Here is a 23,228-nt window from a genome sequence, read left to right as displayed (position 1 = left end):
AACACCCTAAGAAAGAAAAGGATATTTGCGTTAGTTCTTAAAAAGTGGATAGAGAGGGCCAGGCATGGTGGCTCATGCCTATATCAAGACACCAGTTTGTTAGAGCTCTGCGAATTCTTACCCAATCCATTGGGATAATCTTAGAGTTATCAGCCTATACTTGTCAGAGTACTTGCCATGAATCTCCATAAAGCTGAAGCTCTATAAGGTTATAGTTGCTTGCAAAAAGCTTTCAGAAAACAATTAACTGACTAGGCACAGTGGCTCACTTTGGGAGGCTGAGGCGGGCAGATCACTTGAGGCCAGGAGTTCGAGACCAGCCTGGCTAACACGGTGAAACCCTGTCTCTACTAAAAATACAAAAACTAGCCAGGCATGGTGGTGTGCACTTGTAGTCTCAGCTACTCAGGAGGCTGAGGCAGGGGAACTGATTGAACCCGAGAGGTGAAGGCTGCAGTGGTGAGATGCGCACCACTGCCCTCAGCCCCTGGGCAACAGAACAAGACTCTGTATCTGAAAAGAAGAAAAGAAAGAAAAGAGAAAGAAAAGAAAAGAAAGAAAGAAAGAAAGAAAGAAAGAAAGAAGAAAACAATTAACTATTTAACGATCTGTGTGTAACAGAACTTAAAATGGCCATCATTAAAAGTTGAGAATTATAATAGTGACACAATTCACAAGGAAATGTGGTTGTTTTGCAGCATATAACATTTTAACATAATAACCAAAATTACAGCTGCTAACACATTAGATTTCTAAGAATTTATTAGTTTGTGGAACACATATTAACAACACATTTATACAAATATAACTCAAAGAAGGTGAAATATAATTTCTTATTTACAATGCTTCCCATATAATTTAACATATTTAATAAACCTAACTTATTTAATATCTCTCTTCCTTTGAGAAGCTCCAGGGACCCTCTGGTATGTCCCAAAGTTATTCTGAGATCAAAAGACTTAACTTAGAATTTCAGAAGTTTGTAAGAAATGTCAAAAGACCTAAAACATTTTCTTAAATAGAATCTTGGTCATTATGAAACAACTAAAGGTAAGTACAGAAAAGTTACATAGCTTTTAAAAGCTTAGCTCTTTTAATATTAAGAAGACAGTTTGTTATGGCTTCTGGGCAGTATTCAGAGAGGAGAACTGTAGCAGACAAGACTAGGATGGTCCTTGAGTAAGCATTCATGCCTTCCACAAACATGTATTGAGCAACCACCATACGTGAGGCACTCTTCTAGACTCTGGAGACATACAAGTGAACAAAAAAAAGACCCAGTTCCTGGTCTCCAAGGTCCATGGCAGCTGGATGATGAGGACTTCCTCATGGACGAGCAGAGGCCCCCAAAAGTGGCTTCAGCCAAGTTTTGGGTGTAAATCAACCATGTTGATACTTGCATGGAGAGCAAGTTCTGATCATTTCCTTATCTAATCATCATTTAAGTTTGCAGAACTTCACAGCACCCAGATTCTGAAGGCTGGGGGTTGTTCTGGAAATGCCAAGGACCCCCACAGAGGAGTGCAGACTTTTGGACCTAATGCACTCCAATTGGCACCAGGGTTTGTCTGGCCTCGGTGAGATCTACCAACGGTCATCAAGGACTTTGAGAAGTCTAGGCGAAACTCAGAAGCTGAGTTCACTTCCCACAGACAGGTACCTCTAATGCAAGAAAAAGAAAGAAATCAGTAGCTGACTAATGATGAGGCAAGGTCTTTTACCCTACTTCCATTACAACACACAGAGGGACAGTCTGCCAGGTCATGGGATATTTAGAAACATAGTTCAATGTAATGCAGCCTGAGTCTAGGCTCTGGAAGAGATTTAAAAACCAGCTTTCTCAAAACAAACATTTCTCTAAAATTAAGGGACTCTTAGAATCCACCTTGAGCCCAACTGTATCATTCTCCCAGAATTAAAATTGAAGGAGCAAACAAGGACAGAACTGATTGCCTGAAGGAAAGCAGATATTTGGGCTCCATCTACACATGCATATATAACAGATAATAGCTGATGATTTCACTCTTTACGTTCCTGACCTTCAATGAGTCATACATCTTGAAGACCTGAGAGCTGTCTGGTGGAAATGAAGTCATGGTTTCAAAAAGAGATGCACAGATTTCTAGTCTATGAATCCTTACTTGTGATCCTGAAACTGACTGGGATGTAAAAGTTCATTCAAAATACTCCAGTTGTTGGCCAGGTGCAGTGGCTCACGCCTGTAATCCCAGCACTTTGGGAGGCCAAGGCGGGCGGATCACGAGGTCAGAAGATCGAGACCATCCTGGCTAACATGGTGAAACCCCGTCTCTACTAAAAATACAAAAAATTACCCGGGCGTTGTGGCGGGCGCCTGTAGTCCCAGCTACTCGGGAGGCTGAGGCAGGAGAATGGCCTGAACTCAGGAGGTGGAGCTTGCAGTGAGCCGAGTTCATGCCACTGCACTCCAGCCTGGGCAACAGAGCAGCAAGACTCTGTCTCATAAAAAAGGGATGGGCGCGGTGGCTCACGCCTGTAATCCCAACACTTTGGGAGGCTGAGGTGGGCAGATCACGAGGTCAGGAGATCGAGACCATCCTGGCTAACACGGTGAAACCCCATCTCTACTAAAAATACAAATAATTAGCTGGGTGTGGTGGCGGGCGCCTGTAGTCCCAGCTACTAGGGAGGCTGAGGCAGGAGAATGGCGTGAACCCAGGAGGCGGAGCTTGCAGTGAGCTGAGATCACGCCACTGCACTCCAGCCTGGGTGACAGAGGGAGACTCCCTCTCAAAATAAATAAATAAATAAATAAATAAATAAATAAATAATTAATTAATTTCAGTTGTTACCGTTGTTTCAAAGCCTCACCCAGAAATGTTTCCAATTGGTGTGGAATGAATAAATTGTTCTGACAGCCTCTGAAGGAGAAGCAGCTTGAACCTCAGCCTTGCTAGAGGCTTAGTCTATTTAAATTCCCCAGAGCATTTAAACAGGAGCCAGCGCATTGGAGCAGTGTATATTGACTGATGCAGGGAGTTTCCTCATTGTCTTGGGAAAGGGTACGCTCAGACCTGATGCTGTGTGCCGAAGAATAGTAACAGTGAGTGCAACAGGTGCTGCTGTCTGAATACCAGGCATGGCTTGGGTTCCTGTATTGGTTAGCTACTGCTGCATAACAAACTATCCCCAATTCAGTGGCTTAAAGCAGTAAGCATTTATCCATGCTCAGAAATCTGAGTTTGCTGGGAGGTTCTTCTGGTCTTGGCTGGATTTACTCATGCATCTGTGGTTACTGTGGGTTGAGTAGGCAGTGCCACTAATCTTGGCTGGGTCCTTTACATACTTGGGGGCCAGCTGGCTTTGAGTTGTTCAAAGATGTTGCTGTTACCCCACTTAACGACCAAATCAAGTCATACCACGTCTAGCTCAGATTCAAGAGGTGGAGAAATAAACTCCAGTTCTTGATGGAAGTAGCTGCAAGATCATATTGCAAAGGGTGTGTGTACAGGAGGAAGGGATGAAGAACTGTGATCACCTTCCCAATCCATCACCAAGTCTAGCCTGTTTTTCCATCCTGGGGAAGCCTGGAAGTGGGGAGGAAACAGGTCAGGGGCCAAAAGGGTTTTCACATTTTCTCTTTTGGCTCATTCTTTGTATCCCTCTTGTTCTACATGGTTGACATCCACTGAAGCTTGCTGATTACTAGCACAGCACAACTGAATATTCAACACTCCTTATTTCACTCTGTACAGCCTGAATTCAAATCTTACCTCATCACTCATCAGTTGTGTGACTTTTTAGGCAATTTACTTATCTCTCTGTGCCTCAGTTCCCACATTTATAAAGAGAGGCTTGTGGGGTTGTTTTAAGACTAATTAGGTAATACACGTAAGGTGCGTGGAATTCTGACTGTACTTGGCAAGACTTCGTAATAGTTGGCAGCTATTCTTTACGATTCCAGGATTCCTTTCCATTTTATTAAGAGGAAGGCCCTTAGGCCTGCACCCTTGTGTTTTAGTTATTCAAGATTGAGAACTTTTATACTGAGGCATATTTAACTTGGCAAGGAGAGGCACTCATGGTGTTTGCCTTGTGAGGGCTTATCTGCCTTGCTGTGTGAACTGGCTGGGCTGCTCACAGATGCACAGATCTCTGGGTATATCATGACGGCCTTACAGGGGCCAAGAATAATCTGCAGGTGTGCAACCTCCAGAGGACCTGGGGAAATTCAACAGACATGACATGGGCCTCTGGGGGCTCCTGAACCCAACTATTGAGATGATAGTGGCATAATGCAATCATTGCTATCGTTTTTAAAGTGTTGTCTTTTGGATTGGTTCATTGCATAGCAATAGATAACTGGAATAGGCAGTTAATGGGAGGATTGTGGTCAGAGGCTACTGTGGGGGCTGTTGAATTTTTCTCCAAAGCTCAGATGCCCAGTATTCCTAGTCTTTGAAAGAGAGAGAGGAAAATTGAGAGAGAGAGAGAGAGAGAGAGAGAGACAGAAAGAGAGAGAGAAGAGGTTTTCTTAATCAGAGATTTCTCTTTACTTTCAACTATTTGCGGGTATTTTCATCTATTCTAAGTGAGAAATACTACCCTCTATTTTTAGGGTTTGCTGCTGTGTCCCTATTGAGACTTGTAAACTATTTGGTGATGAAATAGAAAATTGAAAAGTGGGGGCCCATTCAGCTCACAAGTACATGCATAGTTATATAGGTGAAAGGTTGGTGACCTCACTCCCTGTTTTAACCAAGCATTCTGTCATCTTTCCAGACTTGTGGGAAGACTTGACAGCTATTATTAATCTTGTTTTGTGTATTCGGGCAGATTAAAGTATTAAGCGCACACAGCATGGGTTATCATCACCTGCTGTTTTCTTGAAGTAGTGTCCAAATGATAAGGCTGGAATATATATTTTTAGAAAGGCCTGGATACTCGATCTGGTGGGAGAGAACATCTGGAACATTAGACAGGGTAAGCCACCTTTGCCACTCCTTTCCCCCTGCTGTGACGTACAGGTGAGGCAAACAGTACTGAAGTCAAGGGCGTCGGTGCTCACTGCTCTGGCAATGCCTGGTGAAACTGAGTTATGTTTGAATTTATTGTAGATGCTGATCTTCTGGACAATCACACTTTTCCTGCTGGGAGCAGCCAAAGGTAAGAAACACCACTCCTGCCCCGTAGGAAGGGCTTAAACTTAAGCTCTCAGCCCTGGCCAGAGAAAGCTTTAACTGTGGCAGGGCTCCCAGCAGCTCCAGGGTACCGGAGAGAAGAGGTGGGCTGGCACTCTGCCTGGGAGAGTAGGCTAGGCAGTTTAAGTGAGACCTGTTTCTGGGGATCCCCCCAGTGGCCTACCTTCATGCTCGGGGAGCCCAAGGCCAGACATTTCTAAGTAAAGCATGAAACATCTGCCTGAGTTAACATATTGACTTATCAATGCCCATTATCACATTAGTCAAATAAATGTATCAGAAGAGCTAGGAATGGGGCTTAGAACTTTCCAGTTTTGATGGTAGTTCTAAACAAAGGTGCCAGTGGTGTCCCTGTGGGATTCAATAGGACTGCTACCAGGCCAGTAGGTGGGCACTGGGGTCAAGAAGAGAGTGGGAGGGGTTGCAGTAGTTTCATCCATTGTCTTCAGACTGTCCCTGAACAGAAGAGTGACCAGGCCCGAACAGCAGTGACACCCCAGAGCACGCCTCGAGAGCAGATCCTTAAGCAGATTCAACCTTTCTCTGCAGGAAAAGAAGTTTGCTATGAGGACCTCGGGTGCTTTTCTGACACTGAGCCCTGGGGCGGGACAGCAATCAGGCCCTTAAAAATTCTCCCCTGGACCCCTGAGAAGATCGGCACCCGCTTCCTGCTGTACACCAACGAAAACCCAAACAACTTTCAAGTGAGACCTCTGTCATGTTAATGTCACTGTAACTGGGCACGGGGCTATGCCCACCCTGCACCTTATCTCTGTGCCCCCTTCCTCCACCATGCCCCACCCCATCCCTCAAGCTGCCCCCCAGACCTGGCTAGACCTAGACAGAGCAGGTCATTAGTAATGTTGGTTTGAATGAATGAATGGTTCGCATTTGCCAGAACCTCTAGCTGCTGTGTGATTCTGGTCTGGAGCAAACAGCTTACTGTCTAACAAGAACCACAGGGAAGGTAAGAACTCAAACCACAATCCAGGCCTAGTAGAAGCAGTGATTACTCACCTGGAGAGATGGGGCAGGAAAAGGGAGATCGGGGTGGGCTTCATGGAAGAGGTGGCTTTTTGCTAAGCTTTGAAAAGTAGAGGCAGTGGGACAGGCGGAGATGAGGAAGGAGAAAAACAGGCCTGTGAGGCTGGGCTGCGAGAACATGCAGCACTTCTGCATTTGTCACAGATTCTCCTCCCCTCTGATCCATCAACAATTGAGGCATCAAATTTTCAAACAGACAGAAAGACCCGATTCATCATCCACGGCTTCATAGACAAAGGAGATGAGCGCTGGGTGATAGACATGTGCAAGGTAGGAGCCGGCTCTGATCCCTGTGGCCAGCTGAGGCCAACACTTCCTGCTGACATCTCTGCCTCGCTTTATGCACTCAAGAAAACTTTACATATTAGATAACTTTATGCAATTAAAATGTTTCTCTTCACAAAAATTAAAATGCCTTTCCATGTTTCTGCACTACGTCTACACCCTGAAGCAACCACATTCGCTATTAGAAAAATACTCCTACTATCCAATTTCCGGTTAAACCAAGGCCCGATGTTTTCTGCTTCCATTTTTAGTGAGAGTACTTTGTATCCCATAAACAAGGGACTATAGGGCTTTTTTTGTTCAAATCTTTCCCATATCCCTGAGAGGCTGACATGTGTTTCTGTGACCATTTAATTGATCCCAGCACCTTGGGAGGCCGAGGTGGGTGGATCACCTGAGGTCAGGAGTTCGAGACCAGCCTGGTGAACATGGTGAAACCCTATCTGTACTAATAACACAAAAATCAGCCTGGTGTGGTGGCAGGCGCCTGTAGTCCCAGCTACTTGGGAGGCTGAGGCAGGAAAATCGCTTGAACCCAGGAGGCAAAGGTTGTAGTGAGCCAATATTGTGCCACTACACTCCAGCCTGGGCAACAGAGCAAGACTCCATCTCAAAAAAAAAAAAAAAAAAGAAAAGAAAAACAGAAAACTAAAATTGAGTTACTACAATGACAGAGTAGAAAGTGCCACCTACATGTAATATAGGTCAGAAGGAGAGCAACAGAAGAATACACACATGTGTATACACACACACGGACATGTGTGCAACTTGTGCATATGCGCACAAACACACACGTGCGTGCGATATACCACAATATACTGTCATCCTTTCTCTTTATGTGGAGACTGGTTCAATCGATTTTTCTGCCATCTAAGAATTTACCCCAGGAGCCTGCCTTCCACACATACATTAATAACACCAACCGGTAATGTCAAAAGGAAAAATTACAAACCCAGAAAATTAAAGTCATTCTGCACTTGGCCTTGGTTTAGCAGGCATTTCACTCTTGGCACCTTTCCTGTCCTATCATTAATAAGCATGTTATTGATGCAGTTTATGCTCCAAATTATCCAGGCTTGTGAAAAGTTCCTCAGGATAGCTTGAAAATGAATGTCCTGGCCAGGCGCCGTGGTTCATGCCTGTAATCCCAGCACTTTGAGAGGCCGAGGTGGGTGGATCACCTGAGGTCAGGAGTTCGAGACTAACCTGACCAACATGGTGAAACGCTGTCTCTACTAAAAATACAAAAATTGGCCAAGTGTGGTCGCAGGCGCCTGTAGTCCTAGTTACTCAGGAGGCTGGGGCAAGAGAATCGCTTAAACTAGGAGGCGGAGGTTACAGTGAGCTGAGATCGCGCCACTGCACTCCAGCCTGGGTGACAAAGCGAGACTGTCTCAAAAAAGAAAAGAAAAGTCCTGAGGAGAAAACTCCCACTATCTCTGTGCAAGTGATCACACATATTAGTATACTGTATGTGGAATGGTTCCAAGTGGATTTTAAATTTATAGTACCCTTTTAAATTCAAGCTGGTAATATGTACTGCCTGGCAGAACTCCTAAAGATATATCAGCTTCTTCGATATTCAGGAAGACATTTTCCTTCCAGAATTCTTCAATCTCTTTTAAATCAGTACAGTTCTGTTTTTCAAATATCTACATGTGTCTTCTCCATGAAGTACTGTGTCATCGTGACTATAAAAATAGTGAAGCTTCTCTCTCACTTTCCAGCTCTGTAAACGCCCAGCAGGCTGCGGTATCGCCAAGAGCCTGAACGGATGCCTCATAGTCAAATCCGCAAGGTCATTTTGACACTGGCCACCGGAGATTGCACCTACGCCTTTTCTTTTTCGAAACAGGACTCTTTTCATGATGCAATTGTTTTTCCCTTCCTAATCAACCTTACTGAGTTTGGTTGAAGGAAACCAGAGAGTGGCCAGCTTCCAATTAATCTGCAAGCTGGAGGGGAAATCAGTTTGCCTTTCTCATAGCATTCGCCCTGAAGGATAACTCTTAATTACCAACAGGATTCCCTAATAGAGTCTAGTTTATCTCATGCCCTAGCTGGGAGAAGAGAGAAGTGACCATTTCTGAGCCCTGGCTGGATAAGGTTTCCCCTGCTCCCATGATCTCCCCAACCCCGCTATCTCCCCATTACCAGAACCTGTTCAAGGTGGAGGAGGTGAATTGCATCTGTGTGGACTGGAAGAAGGGCTCCCAAACCACCTACACACAGGCCGCCAACAATGCGCGAGTGGTGGGCGCCCAGGTGGCCCAGATGCTCGACATCCTCTCGGTGAGTCAGCTGGCTGGCCTATGTGAGGAGGGAAGTAGTGCCTGCTGGTCTCTGGTAGAGATGCAGCTGAGAGTTATGGATTAAAGGAGAAAAAATTGATATCCAGATCTTACTTCTAAAACTCTGAAATTTGCCTTCATGATGACACGCCAGTGGAAGCAAACATGAGAATTGCTAACACTTAGAAAGTGTTTTTTGTTTTTAAATCATCTTCAATTTACAGATAAAGAAAGTGAGGCCCAGAAAGTTTAACTAGTTTGCTCCCAAAGTCATAAAGCAAATGAATAGGAGAGGTGCCTTTTGATCCAGACCATCTAGCTTCAGAATTCACCCACAACACCAGGTGGGCTCTGTTTGGGGTGAAACACAGCATGGCCAGAGAGAGCCACAGAGAGCCAACGGGCAGTACTTGCAATTGGCATGTGTCAACTCTGCTGGCCTGGTGGTGTGGTTGCTGTTGATGTTGGGGAATTCCTTCTGCCGCAATCATTTCACTTCTTTCTTCCTACACTGTTTCATTTTAGCTAACTCTTTCAGTCTTTAATTCTTTAAGTTTCTAATCCTTTGTGACTATTTTCTGTACTAGGTAATGACCAGAGCCATTTCTCTTAGAGCTAAAGGGTCTACAAAATAACCAACTTCTGCACTCCTGCAGAAATCAAAACCCATGGTATTTGTACAAGAAGTATGGGAGACCAATAAACGAAGTGCCTTTGGGTGAATGTCTCCGAGATCAACACGTGCAAATACCTCATAGCTCTATTTGATTTGCTCGTTCACCAGTTTTTTTGGAGCACAGTGTCAGGAGTGTGTGAGGAAGTAAAAAAGATACATGAGGTCCCAGACCATCAAGGAGCTTGCAGTGAAGACTTGCAATGCCAGTAGAGTGTGATCTATTAGTGGGTTCTGATGGGGAGGGTAGGAGCTTTGCAGGAACACATAGAAGGCAGCTAATCCACACTGATAGGGCAGGGAAAGGGATTAAGGAGGTCTCCCCTCCCAAGGAAGAGATGTCTAAATTGAGAGCTGAAGGCTAGTCTGTTGATGTTAGCTGGCAAGTGCTTGGGGGATAGGCAACAACAGGAAGAGAAGAACGAACCAGGCCCAGAGGTGAGAGGCTATGATGTAATCGAGGGTCTGAAAGTTCAACAAAGGGTTTGGCTGAAGAGTCTAGAAAAATAGATGGTGAGTTAGGAAACCTCTGAGGCCTTCAAAATGAGTTTGGGCTTGATCCTGAAGGCAATGAGAGGCATGGAAGTTTTTCAGCAGAGGAGTAATATCCATCAGGCTGGCATTTTAGAAAAACTACAGCAAAAAAAATGTCCTGAAAATACAATCCCCGCTCTCCAGACAGAGTTCAGCTATCCACCTTCCAAAGTTCACCTCATCGGCCACAGCCTGGGAGCCCACGTGGCTGGAGAGGCAGGGAGCAAGACTCCGGGCCTGAGCAGGATTACAGGTAAGGCCCCAGGGGCAGGGCCCCAGTTTTGTCCCCAGAAACCCCAGAATGAGGTCTCAAGAATGCAGCCCAGTTCAGAGCTCCCCTGAAGGAGACTGCCCCCTTGGCTGTGAGAGAGCTGCTTGGAGCCTACACAGAACATTTTAGGGAGCCCCCCAAGAAGCTCATGTGCCACCATCATGGCAAGGGAAGGGTGATTTTGCTCCTCTTTGCTTCTTCCACCTCTGTCCTAGTGCCTCCTTTCTAAGTCCCAGTTTTCTGGTGGTGTTGGTTTCTCAGCAGGACTGGGCACCCAGGAAAACGCACAGTGAGACTAGTATCAACATAAGCGAAACATAATCAAGGAGGGTCTATATTGCCAAGTCTTTCTCCCTTCTCTTTGAAATCAAGGGCAGAATAGAATCTAAAAATTGTTTCCCACTGCTTCTACTGGTAGAAGAAACCCAGTCGCCGTTATGGCCAAAAGCATTCTTTTAACCCAATCAAAGCATTTGAATTATAACAGCAACAAGATATATCTACATAATATGATGGTGATCATAATAATAATGTTATTATAATTATTATAGTAAGCATAGATTAAGTGCCTGCTTATCCCAAATATTGCACAAAAATTTATATTTTCTCATGTAATTCTCAGAACTGAAGAAAAAGGCTCAGGGATGCAAATAACTTGCCCAAAGCCACACAACCCGTCAGTGGGAGAACCGAGATCCAGACCTAGTTTTGCTGATGTTTGGTTCAAGCAACTCTTTATAAGAAATCTCTCTGTTATTTTCAGCTGGCAACTACATTCATGTTCCTATTTTATCAGCTGCTCTAACCAAGCCTTCAAAAACTATTAACAAATCCAAGATCCCTGCTAAGAAGGAAAATTGTCAAAAATAATAATTATTAATATCTTACGTATACACCCATGAGTATACATGAGGCATTGTGCTAAGTGCTACATAGCAACTCATTTAATCCATAACAAACATATCAAACAGATGCCATTATCACCCCATTTTGTAAAATGAAGAACCTGAAGTACAAAATGGTAGAGTGACATGCTCAAGGTCATGCGTCTTGCCCCAGAAGCAGCTGAGTAGGAATTTGGAGCCAGGCAACCTAGACCCAGAACCTGTGTTCTTAACTATGATACCACATTGCTTCACCCCTTTCTTTCTACAAACTTGAGGAGAGAAAGGATGTTGAAGAAGAAAGATACACAAGGAAATGGGAGACTCTGGTGTGGAAAAAATCCTTGCTTAAACAAAATCTAAATTTCTTTGCTCATCTGCCCTCCTCTATCCATGCCACTGGGAACCCCTTTGTAATGAACCACATTCAGACTCTGTGTCCTCATATTTAGCACCCACGGTCATGGCAGTGCACAACTCCGGGGCATGGTACCCCTTGATTTGGGTAGCATAGCCTGGGCAGCTGTACACCTTGGTGCTGCTGACATCTACAGTCAGGTCTATTGTTCTGCAGTGCTGATCATCTCTTTCAGGGTTGGATCCTGTAGAAGCAAGTTTTGAAGGTACTCCTGAAGAGGTGCGACTAGATCCCTCTGATGCTGACTTTGTTGATGTGATTCACACGGATGCAGCTCCCCTGATCCCATTCTTGGGTGAGGCCCACGATGCTCCAGCTGTGAGCATGCGTGACTGTGTTTTAAGCATGAAAGTCCTGCATGACAGAAAGCTCATTGCTGTTCTAAACATTTCAGGTTTTGGAACGAATCAACAGATGGGCCATCTTGACTTCTTCCCTAACGGAGGAGAGAACATGCCGGGATGCAAGAAGAATGCCCTGTCTCAGATTGTGGATCTAGATGGCATCTGGGCAGGTAAAGTCGTGGTGGGGTGAGGGGAACAGGACAGGTGCTTTCCTGGAGCGACCAATACCTTTGTATAGCAAATCTTAACAATAAAAATGAAACTGTCTTTAAAAATATACAATTCCCTCTTCTGAGGATTATTTCGGAAAAAAATGTAGCTACATAGTATTTGTTATATCTCAGCTTTACTGCTTTTGTGCTTCCTTAAAACATTGCTGTGGATGTCCTGGCACGTACAAGCAACAAAGAATTATAAAACTGTCACTTAAAGCTATGACTCCAACAATCAATTGGTAGTTACCTGATAGAGCCAGGAAATAGCATAAGAGCAAACATCCTGACTGTAACTAAGAGACTTTTGCTACAAATTCTCCCTCGGGAATCAGTGATAAGGTTCAAAATGATGTAATCACCTCCCCTTCTGTAGCTAGAATGAGAATATTCCCAGTAGTTCCCACGGCAAGCCTATTTACACAATGAGAGCCATTGCTCACCTATGTTGAGTAGGAATGAGGAGCAGTCACAGTTAAGGAAGGTGAGATGGGAGACTGTTATTGGACATGGTTATTCTTTGTTGTTGATCTAGCGCACTTGGAAAGAAAGGGCATCCTGCAGACACAGCTCTGACTCTGTATCTAATGAGGCCAAAAGGACAATGGACAGGTGAAGTTTTCATCCAGACTTATCATGTGGCACCACACAGGAAAAAACCCTTAGTAGTCTGACCAAATGTAATGAGTAAAGATTTTTATTGAATTTCATCAAAATGGCTTGGCATATATGGATGCCATCAAAGCAAATATTAAGAATGAAGACAGGCCGGGCATGATGGCTCATGCCTATAATCCCAGCACTTTGGGAGGCCAAGGCAGGCAGATCATTTGAGGTCAGGAGTTTGAGACCAGCTTGGCCAACATGGTAAAACCCCATCTCCACTAAAAATACAAAACTTAGCCAGGTGTGGTGGTGTGTGCCTGCAATCCCAGCTACTCGAGAGGCTGAGGTATTAGAATCATTTGAACCCAGGAGGCAAAGGTTGCAGTGAGCCGAGACCATGCCATTGCACCATAACCTGGGCAACCAGAGTGAAACTCCATCTCAAAAAATAGTAATAATAATAATTTTTTAAAATGAGGACATAAGCAGTTTGTCTGTCACAGCCTTGTGAGGGTTTGCATGCATAGGGCAGCTGAAACTCTTCATCAGTAATGGCCCAGCAAGCTCAGGCCAGGTCTAGAAGGTGCAAGGTAACATTTGTCACTTGGCAGGAGTTGCAGGGAGCCAAGAAAGGTTGCAAGGAAAATCAAGACACTATGAGAGTGAAGCTCATACAAAGCCACCTAAAGTTCTACAGTCCTTGTTTTTATTTGTATAACTGCTGCATGGAAATGTCCTCACATTGGCTTGGTCATGTCACATCTAGTCATGTCTTTGAGGACCTCCAGCATGGTGCCTGGGACATGAGATGGCACAAAAGTTGGAGGGATGGGCTCAAGACCAGATGGGCATGGGTTTAATTACCAGCTTTCCCACCTATTAGCTAAACTGTAAATCTGAGCCTATACTCTGTAGTTCTTTCTGTAAAATAGGGATGAGATGATAATGTATAAATAGGAATGATATAGTACCCACCTCCTAGGAAGACTGAGGATTACATGGACAAGGCATGTAAAGTGATCAGAACGTTGCCTGGTACACAGAAAGCACCCTCTATATGTTAATTGTCATTATTGTGGCTGAATTTTGGATTTATCTTAAGTTTCTGAAAGTATGGTCCTACTTTGGAACCATCTCATTTGGAGAGAGAGGCAGAGAAGCTGTTTCAGCCCCCCAACCACCTGTTCAGGCTTCCTTAATTGTTTTCCCAGGAACCCGGGATTTTGTGGCTTGTAATCACCTAAGAAGCTACAAGTATTACTTGGAAAGCATCCTCGACCCCGATGGGTTTGCTGCATACCCCTGCACTTCCTACAAGTCCTTTGAGTCTGTAAGCTATTGTCCTGCCTCCAGCAATGGGCATCACCCCACTGTGGGACTGTTGTCCTGCTGTGTTTGGGATTTGCAATGCCTTCTCACTACATGTTTTGCATTATCCCTCAGAGTTCATGGTCCTGTGGAGTGGAAGAGGAAAAGACGTAAACAACTTTAGGCAGGAGGTGGCTAAAATTTTCGATGAGATAAGTCATGTGGCAGAGGAAAACTGGGAAATCAGAGAGAAAGAGCAGTCAATTCAATGATACAGAGAGGCTCCCTGCAGGAGGCGACCTCTGAATCTGGCTTAAAAATGAGAGCGTTTAGAAAACACAGGAATGCACATTTCTGGCACGGGCAGAGCAAGAGTAGAAGAATGTACAGAGAATAATTCACACCAGAGAGAAAGCAAGGTGGATGCTGGAGTCCTATATGCCAGACTGGCAACAAGGGAAGAGATGGAAGAATGATAGGCTAGAGACTGCCTATTCTGGCTCACGAGAGCCAGTGTGAGTATCCCTTCCCAACTCCACATTCAGAGACATCATGTTGGTAGCCTGAAATTGGCCACAGTCAGAGTATTTACACCACTGAAATTGGTAGGCACTGCAATCCAGGGTTTTTGTCCCAGAGAGTTGGCTGCTTATCATTCACCACCTCACCATTTAACGGAAGGTATAATTGATCTAACCTAGGTCCTGGGCATCAGTACTTTTTCAAGCTCCTCAAATAATTCTAATGTGTTGTGCCTAAAAGTTGGGAACCCTGATCCAGATGAAGGTAACTTAGAGATCATCTGCCCCAACCCCCTTGCTGTCACAAAGGAGAACGCTTAGGCTGTAGGAAAATTGAGTGTCTGCTCCCTCAGATCTATCAATCATACAAATACAAATTCTCCTTACAGTCCCATCTATCTCTTCTCATTAGGACAAGTGCTTCCCCTGTCCGGATCAAGGATGCCCACAGATGGGTCACTATGCTGATAAATTTGCTGGCAGGACAAGTGAAGAGCAGCAGAAATTCTTCTTGAACACAGGAGAGGCTAGCAATTTCGCTCGTAAGTTGCACTTTGACTACCTGCCCATGTAAAGCAAGTATATAGTTTCTGTTACAAATGAGGGGCTTGCTTTCAACCTGAAATATTTGTGCCTACATTTTGATTATCTTAGAAATGGGCACATTCACCCAAACTATCCCAGTTACAAGTCAACTGAGGATTTAGAAAGAGTGTGCATTTCTTCCATTCTATTTCTCTGGCATGAAATGAGAGCAAGCCCTTGTATTTCTCTGGCATGAAATGAGAGCAAGCAAACAGTATAATTAATAGGATGAGGCCAGTTTGCACATCCTTGTGACCAGCTACCCTGAATTTTTACCACTCCACAGTTCATTGTTTCTTTCCTTTTTAAGGCCGCATCAGACATACCTGTTCTTCTCTTCATTCAGCAAAGATGTAATTGGTACCAGCTCTTTGCTGGGCTGTGTCCCTTAAGAAGCTCAGCTCCATACTGTGATTTCCCCTCTGTCTATGCATCCCTGATGCCCAGGGGCTGCCTTGCTGGTGGAGTGCAGGTGGGAATCAGGGGGAAGGATGGTTTCTCTCTAAAACCAGCTGAATGGACTAAGACAATGGACTAAGACACAGGGTAGAGACTGGGCATATTCGGACCACTTAGTACCAACTTGCCCTATGACCGTTCCATAGGAGGTGGCCCAGTAAAGACAGAGGTTATATATTCATATAAATATATAACACATCTTACATAGTTTTTAAAGTCAGAGTTATTGAGGTATAATTTATATTCGGCAAAATGCACGCTTTTTAACATACACTTCTATGAGTTTGGACAAATGAATAGTTGTGTAACCACCTCCAAATCAAAATACAGAACATTTCTATCACCATATATATCACTCTGTATTTTTTTGTAAGAAGACATTGGTTAATCAATCCTTCCACTGATGTTGTGATGCATGAAATACTTGCCAATATTTCAACAACAAATTAAACTTTCAAAAATCATGTATTCATTCCTCAATCAACACTTATTCATGGGCCACAGACTATGCTAGACACTGAGGATGCAGGGATGAACAAGACACTCCTCTCAGGAAATTAATAATCCAGCCGAAGAGAGAAACTGAGCAAGCAATTACAAGCGTGTTGGGATTGGTGGCTGTTGCCATGACATTATGGGACAGGGAACCTGGCCCTGACCAGAAGGAGGGTCAGGGACAAGGTCTCTGAATATATGAAAGATGAACAGGAGTTAGGCAAGAATCATGTGTGTGTATATTAATGTACATCCGTGCACATGTGTGGGTGTATGCATGCATGTGTGAGTGTGTTTGTGTGTGCATGTACCTTTGTGTGTATGCATGTGTTTATATATGTATGTATGTGTGTCTGTATGTTTATGTACATGTGGATGCATGTGTGTGTATTCATATGTGGGTGTCTATGTGTATGTGTGTGGTTATATGTGTGTAGGTTTGTGTGTGTGCACATACACATGCATGTTTGTGTATATGTATTTGTGTGTGTGCACGCACATGCGTATGTTTGTGTAGATGTATTTGTGTGTGTGCACGCACATGCGTATGTTTGTACATATGCATTTGTATTTGTGTGTGTGTGTGTGCATGCAGGCCCTGGGACAGCACTTCAGGTAGAAGCCTAAGTGACAACTGCTCGTGCACCTACCCTGTGCTAGAGACTGCCCAGGGTCCTGGGGAGCAAAGATGAAACACAGTCCCTGTCCTCGAGGTGGTTGCCAGGCTGCACTCCCAAGCTACCTTCCCAAATGTGGAGACAAGCCCCTATTCCCTCTCTCTTCACCTTAACTCACTGTACTGTCATTCTGGGGCAGAGTTGGCCAATAGAACTTTCTGCAATGAGGGGCATATTCTGTGTAGCCATTAGCCTCATGTGGCAATTTAACATTTGCAACACAGCTAATGAGTTTGAGAAACTAAATTTGTAATTGTATTTAATTTGGATTTAAATGTAAGCAGCCACATGTGGCTAGTGACCTCCTCACTGGGCAATGCAGTTCTAGAGGGAGATATTGCTGAATATATACTTCTCCTTAAGGCCTTGTTTGATTTGTAGATTAACAAGTAGAATTTCTTATACTTTGGCTGTGCGTGGTGGCTCATGTCTGTATTCTCAGCACTTTGGGAGGCTGACATGGGTGGATCACTTGAGGTCAGGAGTTGGAGACCAGCCTGACCAACATGGTGAAACTCTGTCTCTGCTAAAAATACAAAAATTAGCCAGGTGTGGTATTGTGTGCCTGTAGTCCCAGCTACTAGGGAGGCTGAGGCATGAGAATCACTTGAACCGGAGAGGCGGAGGTTGCAGTGAGCCAAGATTGCACCACTGCACTACAGCCTGGGTTACAGAGTGAGACTCCATCTCAAAAAAATAATAATAATTTTTTTAAAAAGAATTTCTTATGCTTTGATGCCTCAGAGTAAGAGAAGGAGACAAGTCTGGGATGTAAGCTACCTAATTTGTATGTGAATAAATTGAACTCTTCCATCTCCTGTGCAGGCTGGAGATATGGGGTTTCCATCACACTGTCTGGAAGAACAGCCACTGGTGAGATCAAAGTTGCTTTGTTTGGAAATAAGGGAAACACTCAGCAGTACAGTATCTTCAGGTAATTTGCCATTTTAATACTACGTCTCATTTGATGATATACACAGTCTTCAAACCACACACTTAATTTGAACACTTATCATCTCTTCATATGTCAATGGTTTTTAATTATAGTCATGTAACATATAACAACATTTTAGTTGATGGACAACATACACAAGAGTTGCTCTATAAGTTTGTAATACCATATTTTTAGTGTATTTTTTCTGTGTTTGGGTGTTTAGATACACAAACACTTACCACTGTATTCCAATCATCTACAGAACTCAATACAGTAATGTGTAGTACAGGTTTGTAACCCAGGAGCAATAGGCTGTACCATACAGCCTAGGTATGTAGTAGGCTGTGCCATCAACGTTTGTGTGAGTACATGCTATGATGTCCACACAATGATTAAATCACGTAAGGCCACATTTCTCAGAACATATCTCCATTGTTAAGCAACGCAGGACTCTATTACTTTATGACTGAAGTTAATTGCAGACTTCTGCTAATAATTTTTCTTTCCTGCTATAAACCTAGGCATTTCGTTCTTTCTCTCTCTCTCTTTTTTTTTTTTTTTTTTAAGAAAGAGTCTTGCTCTGTCACCCAGGCTGGAGTGCAGTGGCACAATCTTGGTTCACTGCAACTTCCGCCTCCCGGGTTCAAGAAATTCTCGTGCCTCAGTCTCCCAAGTAGCTGAGATTATGGGCATGGGCCACCACACCTGGCTGATTTTTGTATTTTCAGTAGAGAGGGAGTTTCGCCATGTTGGCCAGGCTGGTCTCGAACTTCTGACCTCAAGTGATCTGCCCACCTTGGCCTCCCAAAATGCTGGGATTATGGGTGTGAGCCACCACGCCTGGCCTCTTTCTCTCGTAATAGATGTTTTTTCTTAAACGTAAATCTAATATTACTTCAGATATCCGGTTTTCTGATTAGTACAATAACACATGCTTATTGTGCCATACCATGTGGCTAATTTGTTACTGTACAAATAATTCTTCCAAAAAATATAAAATGATATGCAGGAATTCTGTTTTATTTTCTATAAGAAAGCATTCAATTTTAAAACTTGAGTTTTGAAAACCATAGTTTGAACAGTGCTTGCATATTGCTGGCTTTTCCATGTCTCCATCCTTTATTTGGAAATTAATTCAGAAAAATAATCTTGTTAATCTAGAATAGAAAACAGCAGCCTGGCATTGTATGGTCATTAGAACTCATTTCTATGAACAGGGATGTTTATGTTTCTCTATTTCAAGGGGGATTCTCACACCAGGCTCAACCCACTCCTATGAGTTTGATGCAAAGCTGGATGTTGGAACAATTGAGAAAGTCAAGTTTCTTTGGAATAACAATGTGATAAATCCAACCCTCCCCAAAGTGGGTGCTGCCAAGATCACTGTGCAAAAGGGAGAAGAGAAGACCGTGTATGTATCTTTGTTGGCTGGTGCTGAAAAATGTTTGCAGAGATTCATGTTATAATGAAAACCCACCCCAGAAAGTTACGCATAGTTAAGCAAGAAAAGTCAAGAAAATTTACTCATCTGTGGCCCCTTCTCCCTAAACAAGCAACTGACAAAGAGCATAAAACGTTTCTGTTGGGTGCACCTTATTGGGTGTTCTCAGCACTGCCTGTGGGAATACAGAAGACAAGACTGTACTTTCAAGGTAAAATGAGAAAATATAAGAAAGAGAACAAGAAATCCTTTTGAAGGGTACAAGTTTATAAGTATGGGCTAGTGAATAGCTATACTTGAAAGACGAGAAGACCAATCACATTTCAGGATAATAAGACGGAAAATAAATCGGTTTTAGGAAAAGATGGAGAATTTTATATAGGACAAGAAAGCACTAGGGTTGCAATACTTGTGAGATCCTGACCTGTGGTCTCCCTGGCTTTGGGCCTGAATAAGCACAGGGCCGTGGGTAGGAAAAAGGGACAGCTGGAGGAAAAGTTGGAGTGGTGACCTGAGAGGGCAGAGCGACTATCTCAAACCTCAGATCCCAGGTCTGGTCAGTAGAACATGTGGCTTTGTGGGAAGGAGATCCTGGTCTCTCAGCCACCAATGGTCTTGAAGTTTGGGGTTAGGTGGAGTCACCGAGGTCAGGTCCCAGAGACTGTCACTCCCCCAGGTGGGGAGGGTGGGGTGGCAGAGTAGAATGGGGGCTGACTCCACATCTGGATCTCCTCGGACTGGGTGACCCAGTGAGGTTCTCCCTATCCCCACAAGGCAAGGAGAACAAAGAGGCTGGCCCTGCTAGGTGGTCAGTGGAACCAGGAGGCTTTATAAGCTAGAGCATAGTATAGAGGAGACTGGGCCGGGCTGGCGGGGAGCCCTGTGCAGGCTGGAGGTGCAGCCAAATCCTTTCCTCCCTGACCCCATCGGAGGATTCTCAGCCTCTAAAATTCAGCTCCCCAAGGCCTCATTAGCAAGCATCCCATGGCCTGAATCCTGGGACTGTGTGGTTAAAAACACGTCAGGTGGTGGCATCACTGGAATCTTAAAAATGAGAGGTGTCCAGTCGGGCATGGTGGCTCACGCCTGTAATCCCAGCACTTTGGGAGGCCGAGGCGGGTGGATCTCCTGAGGTCGGGAGTTCGAGACCAGCCTGACCAACATGAAGAAACCCTGTCTCTACTAAAAATACAAAAATTAGCCGGGCGTGGTGGCACATGCCTGTAATCCCAGCTATTCGGGAGGGTGAGGCAGGAGAATCGCTTGAACCTGAGAGGCGGAGGTTGCAGTGAGCCAAGATTGTGCCATTGCACTCCAGCCTGGGTGACAAGAGGGAAACTCCGTCTCACAAATAAATAAATAAATAAAAATGAGAGGTGTTCCCAGGAGATGACTTGCTCACAGGTAAGACCTACGAGGCCAAATCAGCCAGGGCATTGCATCTTCTAGGTTTTCTGAGGAAAGGCTGAGGCTTTCTGAACTTTCCGCAAATCGAACAGAAGGTACTTAAGGCTACACCTGAGGCCCTGTGCCCATCAGCTGTCATCTGCATTCCAGTGGCTGAGTGCAGCTCCCCTCGCTGTCTGCTCCAGAGACTCTTTCTTAAGAGCAGCTGGATATAAGACATCAGGTTTTTAAACAGAGGAAAGTCAAAACCAGCTTTAAATCTCTCAAACTAGCTTGGTGAATAAAAACATTGAATTAGTTGAATTACTCAAAAGTTTTCCTGTTATGAAAATGGCCAGTAACATTTAATAATAATAATAATAATAATAATAATAATAAAGAAGCTAAAGAAAATCAAGATTTTGGTCCAAGCTCTTCTCAGAATCCTCTCATATTTTTTAGTAACCTCATTGGGGTTTCAATTCCTACTAAGGAACCTGCCAGACTAGGATTCCCTCCAATGACACAGTATCCAAAAAGAAAGGCAGCCCTCCCCCTCTTTATTTCTCCCTGTCCGCCTCTCTTTCTTTATTAAGTACCTATTGTAAATGTACCCTTGCAAATGACTTTATTAAGTACCTATTGTATGGCCTGGCAAATAGTAAGGGATGCAAAGACAGAGCCTACACTCAAGGAGCTTACAGTTTAGCTGTTGAGAAAAATCAGACTTATGGTTCACAGGAAAGGTCAAAAGACCAAATAAAGAACTCCCAAGAGAGGCTCAGAAAGACAGTGGCCAAGGAGGAAAGCAGAGGGCCCCGGGGAGGCTGTGATGGAAGGAAGGGCAGCTCTCAGGATGAGGGAGGGAGGACGAGGGAGGAAAGGCACCGGGGCAGGGCAACAGGTCCAGGTGCATGAGGGGTGACAGGGCCTAAGTGCAGGGAATATGATCGGAGGCCTCTGATGCCAGGTTAGGGCTTCTTGGAAGAAAAAATGAAACACAGAAGAGAAGGTGGGAAGGGGCCAAGGAACACAAGTGAGGAAATGGGGCAAAGCTTCCGAACTCACAGGTGGCTAGGCCTGAGAGAACCACAATAATAACTGCTTACATCTGCATTGTTTTGTGTTAATTATAAGACTTTTTACATTTACCATCATGGGATGTTGCGTTCTTATCATGGAACTCTCAACAGTCATGAGAAGGAGCCCTCTTCTACAAATGAAGGGGCTGCCTTTCTCTCTCTTTTTTTTTTTTTTTTGCCTGAAATGGAGTCTCGTTCTGTTGTCCAGACTAGAGTATAAGTGGCGTGATCTCAGCTCACTGTAATCTCCACCTCCCAGGTTCAAGAGATTCTTGTGCCTCAGACTCCTGAGTAGCTGGGATTACAGGCATGCACCACCACGCCTGGCTAATTTTTGTATTTTTAGTAGAGACGGGGTCTCACCATGTTGGCCAGGCTGGTCTCAAACTCCTGGCCTCAAGTGATCAACCGCCTCGCCCTCCCAAAGTGCAGGGATTACAGGCACGAGCCACCACACCAGGCCTTGCCTTTCTCTTTTGATACTGTGTCATTGGAGGGAATCCTAGTGCGCACGTTCTTTAGTAGGAATTAATACCCCAATAAAGTTATTAAAAAATATGAGGGGATTCTGAGAAGAGCTTGGACCAAAATCTTGATTTTCTTTAGCTTCCCAGTTATTACATCCTTCCTCAGAATCCTCAGATAACTAGCCCCAAAGCATTCAAACATGGGAGGGCAAGGTCATGAGGAACTCCAGGGAGGAACGCCAGGTCCCCCGACTCCAGAGCTGGAAGACAAGCTCAAGGAAGGCTTGAAGTGTGATCCTGAAAATACAGCCTCTGGCATCAGATGGACCTGTTTTTGCATCTTTGTTATTCTGCTGATTAATGGAGAGCCCTCTGTGCCTCAGTTTCCTCTCCTGTAATGTAGAACTAATAATCAGACCCCCTCACACACGTGTGGTGAGGATCAAGTTTGCGCAAGTGAATTATGCCCCATAATTGGCCGCAGATGAGAAGGGCTCAGGGCGTGTTGGCCGCTGTCCCCTTCCGAGAGTGACTGGAGGACAGCATCCCTCTGTAAGCCAGGCTGCTGAGCCTATGGTGGCCGCCAGGCACCTGTGGGGACAAGGGAGTGAGAGTCCCTTCCTTCGGAGGCCACCGTCCTGTGTGACACTCCAGAACCATAGCAGACCTTGTCCTAGAGCCTCCAGGCAGCAAGCACTGCAGGCGCTGGTTGCAGCTCCAGTCCTAGGGCCCCCTCGGGCCTCCTGAATCATTCATCAGCTGTGACTTGGGCTTAACCCCTTAAGAAAAAACAACAAAAACAAAAACAGCAACACCTGGCTTTTGCTAAGGTGACCCCCAAACGCTTACAAAGCTTCCCTTTCTCCCCAGGTACAACTTCTGTAGTGAAGACACAGTGCGGGAAGATACGCTGCTCACCCTCACGCCCTGCTACGTGGCGTAAGCTTCGTAGCTTACGTGGCTGCTGCGTTCATGCCAATAAAATCCACTGGTGCATCTGTATGCTCTGAGTCTGTCTCCTGCTGCGGCCGCCTCCCGGGGATACATTAGGGAATGGAACGTTTGCAAATGTCCCGAGCACGTCCCCATACCTGGGTTTCTCCCCATTGACTTTGGGTCACACAGTCTCCC

At 44.6% G+C, this 23,228-nt stretch overlaps 1 protein-coding gene across 1 annotated transcript; it reads left to right on the top strand.

Annotated features, from left to right (window-relative positions):
* The first annotated feature begins 5,112 nt into the window (after positions 1 to 5,112).
* On the top strand, positions 5,113 to 23,108 carry PNLIPRP1 (pancreatic lipase related protein 1). The gene is made up of 11 exons (XM_021943723.2): positions 5,113 to 5,884; positions 6,369 to 6,494; positions 8,667 to 8,801; positions 10,152 to 10,260; positions 11,756 to 11,875; positions 11,975 to 12,094; positions 13,954 to 14,072; positions 14,984 to 15,113; positions 17,613 to 17,721; positions 18,965 to 19,132; positions 22,968 to 23,108. Exons 1-11 carry the CDS (start codon positions 5,498 to 5,500, stop codon positions 23,038 to 23,040), a joined length of 1,596 nt encoding a protein of 531 aa, XP_021799415.1. The 5' UTR covers positions 5,113 to 5,497; the 3' UTR covers positions 23,041 to 23,108.
* Positions 23,109 to 23,228: the final 120 nt, after the last annotated feature.

Source organism: Papio anubis, chromosome 11, assembly GCF_008728515.1.
Source record: "Papio anubis isolate 15944 chromosome 11, Panubis1.0, whole genome shotgun sequence".
Lineage (NCBI taxonomy): Eukaryota > Metazoa > Chordata > Mammalia > Primates > Cercopithecidae > Papio > Papio anubis.
The sequence above is the reverse complement of the archived record's forward strand: the minus strand, read 5'-3'. Positions and strand labels throughout refer to the sequence as shown.

Bases quoted from the DNA above. Each gene is read 5' to 3' on its own strand.
- PNLIPRP1 (XM_021943723.2), top strand. From the start codon at position 5,498: ATGGTAGTTCTAAACAAAGGTGCCAGTGGTGTCCCTGTGGGATTCAAT. The intron at 12,095-13,953 runs GTAAAGTCGTGG...TTGTTTTCCCAG, and splicing joins TCTAGATGGCATCTGGGCAG to GAACCCGGGATTTTGTGGCT. The intron at 19,133-22,967 runs GTATGTATCTTT...CTTTCTCCCCAG, and splicing joins AAGGGAGAAGAGAAGACCGT to GTACAACTTCTGTAGTGAAG.